Source organism: Balearica regulorum, chromosome 2 (assembly GCF_011004875.1).
Source record: "Balearica regulorum gibbericeps isolate bBalReg1 chromosome 2, bBalReg1.pri, whole genome shotgun sequence".
In the NCBI taxonomy this organism is placed as follows: domain Eukaryota; kingdom Metazoa; phylum Chordata; class Aves; order Gruiformes; family Gruidae; genus Balearica; species Balearica regulorum.
The window spans coordinates 151,464,860-151,477,773 of NC_046185.1; the positions used below are offsets into that span (position 1 = coordinate 151,464,860).

The 12,914-nt window shown below is 38.0% G+C and overlaps 1 protein-coding gene across 50 annotated transcripts in view; it reads left to right on the top strand.

Moving 5' to 3' along the window:
• SVIL (supervillin) overlaps window positions 1-12,914 on the top strand; it is a 143,099-nt gene that overhangs the window by 89,010 nt on the left and 41,175 nt on the right. For 20 of the 50 annotated variants that reach the window (XM_075746466.1, XM_075746472.1, XM_075746480.1 and 17 more), the window contains 8 exons: window positions 2,691-2,774; window positions 4,525-5,409; window positions 5,742-5,912; window positions 6,546-6,580; window positions 7,730-7,791; window positions 8,148-8,287; window positions 9,061-9,156; window positions 10,401-10,653. In XM_075746466.1, the coding sequence (XP_075602581.1) occupies window positions 2,691-2,774; window positions 4,525-5,409; window positions 5,742-5,912; window positions 6,546-6,580; window positions 7,730-7,791; window positions 8,148-8,287; window positions 9,061-9,156; window positions 10,401-10,653 (1,726 nt within the window). The remainder of the gene's footprint in view (window positions 1-2,690; window positions 2,775-4,524; window positions 5,410-5,741; window positions 5,913-6,545; window positions 6,581-7,729; window positions 7,792-8,147; window positions 8,288-9,060; window positions 9,157-10,400; window positions 10,654-12,914) is intronic. The other 30 variants (XM_075746481.1, XM_075746487.1, XM_075746463.1 and 27 more) reach the window with 7 other exon arrangements.

Consider the following 12,914-nt stretch of genomic DNA (forward strand, 5'->3'; position numbering starts at 1 on the left):
AACCAGTTACAAGTTCAGACTGAGCAGGCTGAAGGCATTATCAAATCGTTCACAAATTCCAGCTGCTTCTTTTTTAAAGCTGCCACTTCTGGCATTACCTGGGGGTTTTTTGGGTTTTTTTGGGGTTTTTTTTGGTTTTTGTGATAAAAGATGCTACAAAAGTTGTGTAGAAGACAAATAATTAAGGAAACAGTTTTTTTGAATGGGGACATGCTTTTTCATTTGTTAGAAGTTATATGTCCCTATGAGATCTAATGCTGTGTGAAACACTAAGGGATCGGCTGTGTTTAGCAAGCACTGGAGACAGGCCCCTCTGCAAGGTCTTCCTTTTTTGAGACTTAGTTGTTTTCCATTTCTAGTTAATGAAATGGTAAGACCCATTTTCAGGTGGGTTCTGATGTTAGGACAGTTCCAGAGTTTAAACACCTTCCCATTTGTGGTATGGTTGTTTTTACTTCTCTGCTCTGCAGCAGTGCCATGCTAACAAATGAGAGACTGGGGCAAAAGCAGCAGGCATAAGTCATAACTTAATACACATTGCTGACTGCATTATCACTAATTTCAAGATTCTTTCTGGACAAGGCTTGAGTCAATACTTGCATAAAACTGTGAAAAACAGATTTCCCACAACTACTGTCTGATCTTTTGAAAGAAATAATTTGCACGCACCAAGATAGGTGTAGCTCTTAGAGCAGCCAAGAGTTTAAACTTAGGATTTGGTCTGTTGTTTGGATATGCAGGTAGGCAGTAGGTAGTATTTTAACAGCCAAGTTGCCAAGAGCCCATTCTTCATTTTAATACCCCTGACAACTTCCAGTGCCAATGCATACTCACTGGTGTGATACTCAGACATTTAAGAATAACCTCTCAGAAACTCTTGTCCCTGTTTCTGAGTGGTAAAGAAGTCATTGCCTGTTTCCATGCAGTCTGTTTAGAGTTACTGTGTGGTAGTCTCCTACAAGGCCATTTGCACAAGCAAAATAAGGGCTAACACCAGCTTTCCAGTTGGCTGCCATTTTGAGGTCAGTTCCACATTATATAGGTTGCAAAATTGGTTTGGTTAAATTTAAATTTGCTGAATTCAAATTGGAAAATAAATGCAGCTTGCTTTAGAATACATATGAAAGCTTTGTGCCTTCAGTCCCAAGACGATTTAGTAATTAATCCTATTATCCATCACTGAGAAGAAAACAAAGTGCTGAGAACATATCATTTGACATTGTCTGCATTTGGCTGCTGAAGTGGCTGATTAACTGTAAATTCAAAACATGGCTTGTGTTCTTCTGACTGTGTTCTTCTGACCTGCTTTTCAAAGGATGAATGATCAAGTACAAATAATCACTGCTTGGGCCATGCCCACTATAAAAAAAAGTGCCAAAGTACACATTTAGAGACAAGAAGGAAGTTTGCTTGCTTCAAAGCAATTCCAGCTACCTGGTCAGCTCCTGTTAAAGGATTTTACCTCTTATTTGGTCAGTTCCTTTAGGAATTCAAAACTATTTGGAAAAACAAAAGGTGTTTTAACCGTAAGTGTTTGACTTTGTTCTAAGCTTCATTTGGATAAGGTGACAACTGCAGTAAGAGTTCTCAAATTCAAACTTATTTGCAGTAAATGCACTGTTATCTTAAGAACAGTCATTGATTTGACCTTTTAAAACTATTTTTATTAGAAGTCCAGCTAAGAAAAATTGAAGTAGATGACCTGGAGCTTAATTTGGGATTTTCATCCCAAATGATTCTACTGCAGTGGTAGGAGTTCTTTCAGATGTAGCTATAGGTAATGGAAAGCAGCCTGGCCACTTGTCACTTCCAGGCAGTTTGTTTGTAAATGTTAGAGTGGCTGGACAATCTATGCTTGCAAAGTTAAACTTATTTGATGTGACCTACTGTTGCTGAGGGACTGTAGATGAAGGTGGGCATTAGGAAAGTATTTGAGAAACTGTACTAGATAGTCTGCAGACAGCCTTTCCTGTGGGGCTTTTAAAATCTGCAGTGCTCTTGTTTCTTTTTATGCTTTTAGCTCTGAAATGGAAACAGAATAAAGTCAAGACAAGATCAAATTGGGAGTTACTTTGTTTTTTAAGCTTTTTCTTTCCCCTGTCACCCAGTGACACAGCAGGTTTTAATTGAGCTAACTGGGTTTGTATTTCTGAAGCTTTTGTGATACGGGTTTAGAAGAGGAGAGAAGGGTTCCGGCTGCTCCTGAGAATTTCTTAGAAAGTATGATATAGCCATCTGAATTTCTAACTTCATTAAGTTGGTATTACTACTTTGTTTTGGACTCAACAGTCTTTACCACTTTAAACCACACATTAAAGGAACGATTTTAGCAACTTTTCCAGGTGTCCTTATATAAACCCTTCCAACTGACCTAAAATGGCAAATGGCAAAAATAAGACCGTGTAGTTGCTTTCACTTCTCAAATTCTGGACAATGTGCACTTTGTAAATTTACCTTTGCAGAATATTCAACATTCAGAACAGCTTTTAGATGTTTGTGGAATTAATATGATAGTTTGTTTCACAGTTTATCACCTTTCAATGTGATGAATGTGCTATGTTTTTATTTTCATGAACAGTCCTCTGTGATTAATTGAAAAACAAAAAAAGCGGTGGGGAGGTAAGATTGGGAGAAAAAACAGGAGCATGTGTTGAGAGCTCAAAAATTACTTGAAGTTCTGTTTTCTGTAGTAGTGCAGGGAAAGCAAAACCTGAATGGTTTCTTCAGAAAGATTCGGAAGGGGACACACCTTCACTTATCAGCTGGCCCTCCAGGTATCATAAAACGTAGCTGTGTGGCTAACAACCAGACTATAAACTTCCCCTTTCTTTCCCTTTACTCTGTCTTCATTTAACACTTGCTTTTAATTTTCCTTTAACAGCAGCAAGTTAGAAAGTGTTGTTTCTTACGGATAAACAGCTGTTGAAACTTTTCTGAAGCATCTGCTTTTACTGTAACTTACAACCAATTGGTATATCGATGAAGAAGTACAAATGCCCCTAGCTTCTTCCACAGCTACTATCATTCTGGCTTCCACTATTTTTTATAACTTCTTATCTTATCCCACTTTGTACTCTGCAAATCAGCAGGTTTTGATACCACACACCAGTCCATCTTAGCATTCCCTAAAATTAATTACTTGAATTCCAAAGGAGGTGGTACAAGAGAACTAAAAAAATTTATATTGAAAAGTAAAGAAAGATCTCAATCAGAGCTACAAGCAGCTGCTTTCTCCCAGTTGGGTAACACATACCATTAGCCCACCATGACAAGCATTGCAGGAAGATTCTTTTCCATGTTCCTGATTAAAGTAATTCTTATAACCCTGTACTAACATCAGTGTGGATGTTCTGGAGAATGCTTGGTACGTGTAATTTAAAGAATCACTTTTTCAGACTGAACACACTTTCCGTGCTTAAGTAACTTTGAGAATGGGGAGGAAATACAGGGGTTTCATTTTTAATACTGTGTATGCAATATTTACAAATTCTCACCTTGTAAGCTGTCCAAACACTCAGCATGTCTGTAAAACTACAGGAGAGCTTACCTGCAGTTGTAGTCATAGACCAAAGGCTGCCTCTGGCTGCACGTGCTTGCCTTCCGTTAGTGGAGTTTCATTAAGTGTCTAAAAGTAGAATATGACTTTGGTTTGCATGGATGTTAAACAAGTCTGGAGGTGTTTCTAGAAAATACACTGAAGTAAGGTAACTTTTGGATACAGTCCTGTAAGTTTTGCATGTTAGAATGTAATGAAATGTTCTCAAACAGAATGCCTGGGGGGTTTTTGGGTTTTGTATTTTGGGTTTTTTTTTAAATCCTTTTCTCCCCTGCAAGCCGTCTGAAGAGCAACAGCCATGCCATAGTTTCACTTTGGGCTTTAAGGCTTGTAATTTCAACATTTTTTCTCACTTACTGAAACAAGTTATGCTACATGTAACACATTTTAGATGTCTTATATGATACACAAAAGCACAAGTAAAAAAAGTCTCTGGCAAAACATCTGAAGGGCTAGGTGGAGATAACAATGTGTTTTTTCATCCTTTTCCCCAATGCAACAGCATCTTGGTATGACGTAAGCTGCCTAGTGTTTAGACACCTTCAAAAATCTGACTACATACATGATTGACAATGGAATTTGCAATTTGAGGCTAACCCAACACTTTGATAATATAAAAAGCAGTTTTTATCCTCTTGTTTGTTTGAGACTATGGGTATGTGCTGTTTGACAAATGCAGTTGTGACCTCATGGGAACATGCTGTACATTTTCAGAGCTTGCTCAGTTACCTTTCTCAGGAGTCATGCATGTTTCAGGGCCTGAGAATCACTTGAATGTTTTTGAGCAATGTTACTGCTAAGATTCGGGGGGTGGAGGAAGGGGTTGCATCATAAGATTGCTTTCTTTTATGTATCGATTGCTTTTTATTTTAATATGATATTGCTGTCTATACCCACAGTCGGTGTCTGTGTTCCTTCCCGGATTGGGGATTGCTGTTCACAGCTTTAATCCTTTTTCTTTCTTAAAGAGTAAAAGTTAGAGAGAAACTGGTGAAAGAGGAAAGTGCTCGTGGAAGCCCTGAACTTGTCACAGACACAGTATCTCAGAGAAAATCCCATCCAGTGCCAGCCCACTACATGCCTCTTCAGACAGAAACGTCTGCCTTTGATAGGGTTATAAATCAGCCCATCAGTTCAGTCCGCCAACCAATACATGGCTATATTCAGCCCGCTGGCATTGCTCACACAGCTCAGCTGATGGCAACAGAAGAACCAGCAAACATCTCTGTTGGCAGCATCCTACCAGACAACGTTAGCCTCTTAACAAAACCATCAGCAGCCACTGCATCAGAGAGTGAAAAGAAAGAGGCACTTGGTTATGGAGCAAAGCCCGATGATGAAGATTCCTTGGAGGGTGAACAGGCTTCCAAAGGCAGAAGACCAATTTTGCCATCTGAGATTCGCAAGCAAGGGAAGAACCATGAAGGCCTCTTTGGAGGAGGAGAATTGGATACCCCCATGGGGAGTTCCTGTGTCACAAGCAAGCTGAAAGTTAACTCAGAAGTTCACAGAGAGCTGGAGTGCAATAAAAGGCAGGCTCCTGAGCAGCAGTTTAAGACCCCTGAGACCATAGAAAGGAGTGAAGCTGTTATGTACATACAGAGTGGGTCTGTATCGCAGCCTGCCAAGGCAAAAGCTCCTGTCTGGAAAGTGTCGACAGCAAAGCATAAAGTCCTGACTCGCTCAATGTCTGACTATACTGTGGCTCCTAAGCTAGAAGCTTTTAAAAGTAAGGAGAGCATGGAAGCAAATGCACCAAACGGTGAGATTGGCATGGTTGACACAAAAGTCTCTGTTGCCCAGCTCCGTAATGTCTTTCTGGAGACTGCTAATGCCAACAAGAAAACGGAACTGTAGGTGACATTTCAGACATATTTTCGTGTGAAACTTGCACGTCCTTGGCAAAAATTACACACACTCAACATCAGTTGTGTTCGGCACTTAAAGCACACAGCTTAGCTCTCACCAGTGTGTATTGGAGGCTGAGATGGTTTGAATCCTGCTTTTGTGCTTCTGCTTGCTAGTGCAAGTTGTGATGTGGGGTAGCTGGAATGTGTACGTCTGCGCATGTTACCGGAGGAGCATGCAGAGTGATCTCTAGTGAATTGTTGAGATGCTTAAATCTATGCTTTACTTCTCTCTTCTATTTTCTTTTCTATGCACTTTCTATTATGTGGTTTAAAAGCGAATCTCGGTTTGAGATGTCAACAGCAGGTAGCACTTTGTCTGCCAATGGTGACCGTGAAAGAGTGCCACGAAGGCCGAGGCGCTATTTTTCTCCTGGTGAAAATAGAAAGACTTCTGAGAGATTTAAAACTCAACCTATAACATCAGCAGAACGAAAGGAGACAGATAGGTAGGCACGTATGTAGTTCTGTGTAGCATTCTGGTGCAGGTAGACATGAACAAGCTTGTCAAGAGACTTTGTAAATTTAGTAGCATAAACATTTTGCAAGGTCAGTGTTTCTCTTTAAAAACAATCAAGTATTGTTATAGCTTCTTATAAAATAAAACCCCAAACACCGCCGACAAAACCAATTCGTTCCAAATCCCCCCCAAGTAAAATGGTGAACACTGAATCATCATGAAGTGTTATAGCTGTCTGGTTCTGTATGATGATAAATGCTTTTGTCTGTTTTTATATAAAGAGTTTCCTTTCCATCTACTCTGCTTTATCATTTACTTTTTTTGTAAACAACCAAAACTACATATTTTCTGTTTAAAGAACTGGCAGCAAATCTTAGACTTTTATCTTCTGCAAGATGAACTGGAAATTATTTTCCTTTACTGTTTCTAAGTTTGGCTGCAATTGCTTGCCTTTCTGCTTTATCAAAGGATGTCGAAGTGGAAACTGTTGAAACTTGAAAAATAGATAAAATTTTCCCACCCTTAAGACTTTTGAGGTCCTGCTACTTCAGATGGAGTTTGAATTTAATTTTTGATGTCCTATTTCCAACTAACTTCTTTCTGTTTGATAATTTTTCACTAGGTCAATTTTGAGTGCAGAAATACCAACTGCTGAAGGTATGTTACTATGCTATTTTCTATGGAAGAAATGGGAGCAAATGTGTTTTGTTCTAACTGAAGAACTATTTGATAATGCAAACAAAGTCCACTTGAAAATAACTATCATTACCTATCATATGTTTGAAGTACTGCTTTTGCTTAGGCCATGTCTGCTACAGACTTGATTTCAAATTTATTTAAGTCCAAAAGTCCGTCTATGGATACTGAACTTTTTATGGGAGGGAAGGAGGGGAATGGCTTGACACTCTTCAACATAGTTAGGCGTTTTTTTTTTCTGATTTACATAATAAGCAAGCTAGTGGGGAAGAAAACCCCACAACACATTTTAATCAGTGGTCCAGGACTAACAACTAAAAAAGCCTTTACTACAGTGTGAAACTAACATTGGTAACATGTTTTCTAGCTAAGGAAGTTACAGGATGCTGATTATTAAATTATATAATTCAGTCTGCCATCTTGCTTCTCTTTCCCTCTTGTCACTCTTGGCAAGTCTGGCACAAATTAAGTAGGCAATCTCATGAGCAGCTAAATTTAGATCTAATGCTTTATGCTATTTGAAAGCTGATATTCTTTGAGATTCTCTGAGATGCTGGCTCTTGGATCTGGAGGATGCTGATTTCACCTCCTAAGCATACCAGTTGGGCCTCTGAGAAATGGGGACATGAGGTTGTAATCAGAATGACCAGCTTCCACGAGACACCGTCTTGTATGGTCAACTGGTAGAACATAGATGTTCTATACAGCAGGGTGAATACTGACTCTTAAGACGGTCTTTCAGTCTAATGATCTTCTTAGTCCATGTGTTATCATAGACTAATATAATAAGTTTGATTATTCATAAAAGTTCTTTGGATAACTTGAAAGCATATGAACTGTCCTGAAGACAAATCTTTTGCTCTCAAATCCTGTTAAGAATTTTTCTCTGATGCAATACATGTAAATACAAGTAAAGTTTACACGATTTCATTCATGGTAAGTCTTTTGTTAAAAGGGAGTAACAGTCAGCTTATTTGCTGGTGGTGCTTCTTGTCTTAGTAAAACATGATTTTTGATGAGTTCAGAAATCATTTAGTCAAAAAAACTCTTGCACTTAATATGAGCTTGATTCATTACATTCAGCCTCCTTTTTTTTTCCCCTTTGTGTAGATGAAGAAAAATTGGATGACCGAGCCAAACTAAGCGTAGCTGCAAAGAGGCTGCTTTTTAGAGTAAGTATCACATTTTCTTAATAGAAGACTGAATTAAACGTTTCATATACAAGATGCTGAAGAACCCAAAGTGCATTAGAAGGAAGTGTAATGCAGTTAACCAAGTCCATGCTACATAATTTTTTTACTTCATCTTGCCTACCTACACAGTAGACCTGTTGCTCTAAACCCTTTTTTAAGAACATCATGTGTAGTTAGTTTTAACTCCGTGAGGCCTACTGTGCCATTACATCTTGCTTCTGTTTCAGAGATGGGCATTTGGTAAATTTACTACTTTGCATGCAAGAATGCTAAAAAGAAAGTACTGTTTTAGAACATTTCTTCCATGGTTTTACTTATGACATATGTGCTCTTAGGAAATGGAAAAATCATTTGAAATGAAAAATATTCCTAAACCACCTACAAGAAGTTCAGCAGTAGAGAGAAGGCTGCGGCGTTTGCAGGATAGATCGCACACACAACCAATTACCAGTGAAGAAGTGGTCATTGCAGCTACGTAAGTCTTGTGCATATGTCAACTCCAACTTTTGTTCCTGGTTTTAAATCTGGGAATAAGTTCCATATATGTGGTCTTTACAACTTTGTAGCAAGGAAAACATTTATTGTTAAGGGTCAACTTCCTTATGAACCACAGGGGAAGCTATATTGAAATTCCTTTTAGATGTAGAGGGACTAGTAAACCATAACTTGTATGAACTGTAATTTGGCAGAAAGCTTATGAACCTGTAGATTAGGTAAATGGGATTAATCATAGCCTTGGTTTGTGACTCAAATGAAAAAGATACTTTGCGCTGAGGGAAATCTGCACAATTTCTTATGGAATGTACTTGTATTGGGGAAAATCTTTTACACTGTGAAATCTCAAATGTACTTTTTGGAAATGCATTTCTTGCACTCTGGTCACACATCATGAAATTTTCCTAAAGAAAAAAAAAAGGAAAGTCATTTTTTGGGAAAATTAAACAAAGGTGAATGGATGTTCGCCTAATGATCTACTAAAAGATAGCTTATGTCATGGTTAATGAGTAACTTCAAGAGACAACCTGTTTGCTCCTCTAGGGTTTTAGTTTTTTCAAAGTATTTGAAGTTATTTTGCAAAGGTTGCAGCAGATAACTCAGTTAATTAAAAATCATTGCTGTTTGTTTTTTTCTGTTTTGTTTTGGTTTGGTTTTGGTCTTTTCTGTAGTTAACACTTAATGTATTGCTTTTCTTAATGCTTTTTTCTTCTCTCTCCCTGTGAATTTTCCCTCCTTGGCAATTCTTTAAAGTGAATCTACCCCTGCTTCACGTTCTGTGAATACCCACACAGTAGTGACAAGAGTACCTAGTCCCACTGTAGTTAAGAGCACTGTACAACCTATCAGGTACTGGGGGGGATAAACATGCATGTTACATGGAGCACAAGATTCCTCAATAGCAGATGCATCTTTAAAGTCTTGAATGCCTTTTCAATGTGTCAAGTCAATACTCATTTCAAGAATATTTACAACATTTGTCAACTTTTATGTTTGCATGATAAAACAATGAAGCTTTTTCTTTGTCAAGCATCTGTTTTCAGGACCTTTCTAACACACTTACCTGTTCTAGAAACATATTCTTCTTCTTTGTGAAAGAAATGAATTTGCATGTGAGCAAACCTAGCAGAACCCTCTTTGCTCTTGTACCTTTTTTATACAGTAATGTCATCTTGAGATGAAAATACCAAAGCTGGGTGCTTGATTTCACAAGCAGTACATATCCTCTTTGTCTGTCTCTACATATATTTTTTTAGCTTGCAAAATTAAAGGAAAGATAAGAAATTGCACCACCTATAGGTAAAGTTGCAGAATAGTGTTTGCCGGTTCTGAATGACAGAATTTTAGCAAAGACCATGAAAGAAAAAAAAAAAAAGAAAAAAGAGAATACTACTAATTCCATAAATGTGGCTGGATCTAGCTAGAGGTGAATAAAATATATTATTGTAGAGACAAATGCAGTTACAGCTTTTATGAATGAATGTGTCTGCCTTCAGCATTGGTCAAGCAATCTTCAAAATTAATGGCATCTATTTAAAAATTATTTTTTGTTGTTGAGTAACTCCAGGTAACTCAAAACAAAAGACTACCTGAATTCTGTTCCACTTCAAATTGTAAGAGACATTACATTTTATGCTAACCTAAAAGCAGCACTAACTTGGAGTTTAAATCCATCTTTTAAATGTTTTTATCATATACGCTCCACAAATTATTTCTAATAAAATTGAATTTTACATAAATTGCACTGTAGGACCCATGTTTGTTCTACAGCAGGCATCTCAAACGTCTTTCCATAGCTCTGTATTCTGTATAAAGAGATTGGTCTGAAAAAACCTCTCTTCAATCTTGAGTTCTCTTTTAAAAAAAATGTTGTGTCCTAATCACATGGATTTGTGAATGGAAATTTAACTTTTTTTAAATCTTCAGCTGTTGAATTAGAAATCATCATGCCAATGTTGAACCACTGCATAACCACTTAGGCTGCTATATTACATTGGCTATTGTGCTTCATGTGCAGTTCTGCTTCTCTCAGGTTGAGACTTTAAAACTTCATAAGGGCTTTTCAAAACTCATTTCCAGTTCTGTTTCTTCAGCTTGCAGGCATCAGCACACCAAAAAATTTTAGCTAAAGAGGAGATAAGGGCAGCCAAAGAGGCGATGGGGCAAGATCAGTCTGATGAACCAGATTCTTCCACCTTAAGTTTGGCAGAAAAGATGGCTTTGTTTAACAAACTGTCTCAACCAGTATCCAGGGCCATTTCCACAAGGAGCCGAGGAGATATTAGGCACAGGAGAATGAATGCTCGTTACCAGACTCAGCCAGTCACTCTTGGAGAAGTTGAGCAGGTAAGTGCAATCTTGGCTCTTTTTCATTTGTTTCTTTTTATTGGAGAAAACAACTTCAAAGTAAAGATGCCATAACAGCTGGCTGAGCTACACACTAGGGTCATGACATGCTCACAGGAAAAAGCTTGTCAGGAAGCAGTCTTCTGACACTGAGGAACAACATCCTCTCAAATGTTCAACTTCATTGGTGTAATTTTCTTTTTTAAGTAATTCAAGAGTGTATCATCTTCCTGATTAGTGCATGCTGTACCTTTCACAGCCTCTGTCTGTTCTGGTAGAATATTACATGTCTTCTAAAAGTAAATTCCTGACCAAAGGGGTAAAAACTGTGATACATATCATCCTGCTTTAGATGTATTTTTAGGGAATTTTTGAGCTTTGTCATGTGCAACTTTCAGACTCCTTCCTGAAACTGCTGTATATTTCCATTATTAGTCAGGACATAGTATGTCCTTTTCCCCTGAGAGGGGACATTGATGATTTTATTTTTTTTCTCCTAAAAGTAGAATACTTTTGAAATTCAGAAACTCATGGTCAAAATGAAATTATGTAATATGTGCAGTGGAATTTGGCTTCCTGTTCTGGAATCCTTCATATAATTGGAACTGTGAAGGAATGCCTTTTTAGTGAAGTTTGAGCATAAGAAGGCCCAGCAGTGGTCTTTCAGAGCCGATGTTCACAATAGCAGAAACATCAGTCCCTTAGTATTGCAGCTGTAAAAGAAATCACTTTAACAGTGAAACACAAGTCCTAAGCATGTCGTATTTCTAGGGATTTGGATCAGAGTGTTAGAAAGTTCCTGCCCTTCTCTTTCTATATGCTTCATACATGATTATACATTTTCCATATTATAATAATAGAATAGTGAGAAGGCAGGATTTCTCTACCCATATTGGTGCAAAGCTGTACAAGTTTATAATTGTACTTTAGGCCTACTTTACTTAGGCATGAAGTAGTAGTAAATATTTGGCAAATTTATTTCCAGACCTTACATAGTCCTCTTTCCATTTATTTTCCACATGCAACCACTGTCACAGCCTGGCCTCTTTGATGGCGGTGTCACTAACTTGTTTGGGGGCCAGGAAGGTGATCAGCAGAAATGGGCTGAAGCAGATGGGAAAGAAGTGACAGTCGCATTAGTTTGTCAGACTTTTACAGAACAAATTTGCTCTTCAAGCAAGGAAACACAGAGGAAGCATGTTTTGTCATCTCCTGAACCTAGCAAAAGATGGGTTCAATGATAGAGTGTTTTCAAAAAGACTTTCTATAGTGAACTGTTCACTTGGAGGGTTGGGATGGTTTCAGATGCAGTTACAGTTTTTTAAGGGAGAAACAAAAGAAAGTTATCAAAATAGATAACTAAGAGGTTATGCTACCAAAATATGTAATTGCAAATGTAAATATCTTGTAATTAAATCTGAAATAAATCCCTTTGCTGATCTCTAAATTTCTAATTCTGATACATGCAATGGAAAAAGAGTAAACTGGAACTATTTTCTTAATCTTTCTTTGGAATCTTTGAGCTAGTTTATTAATCTTTGCTCTGCTTTCCGATTTGTTTAATGAATGAGTGTGTTGTCCATGCTCTATGGAATTGGCATGTGCATTTTAAGTTTTCAATTGATTTCCTCCTACTGGTGTGATTGTGTCTATTCCTTTTGCACGCTGTTTCTTAGCCCTGCAGTTTAAGAAAACAACAAAAAAGCCAAACAAAAAACCTCTCCTGATGTGTATGGAGGCATGTTTGTTAGTCTCTTTCATAGCTTTTGTCTCCTTTGAAGAAGACAAAGCCAAGGTCTGCATTTCAGAAAAAATTTACATCTTAACTGCCTCTAGGAAAACTGTATAAAATTATTATGTTAGAAGAGTAAAAAAAGGTAATTGTTCTACTGTAGAGGCCAGCAAAGCAAATTTGGAGGAGTTTTTTAATACACTTCTTAGATTCAAAGACTTTGCTCAGAGATGTACAAGACAGCCAGTGTTTATATTTGAAAAAGTCTTAGACTAACAGTCCTGTGTGAAGGTGATTTATGTGGCAAAAGCGTCAGGAATGTCTGCCCCATGTAGGACAGCATGGAGCATAGTGTCTCTCTGGCGCTGAGCTAGCTCCAGAGTTGGAAGCTGCATAACCGTATCGGAGCAGAGCTGTGCCAAAGCTAATTAGTCCTGCTGAGATGCAGAGTTGATTAGCCTGGGCACATGGCATGTCATCCGGCGTCTGGAACCTGAACTGATTTCTTCCCCCAGTGCTGCACAGTATC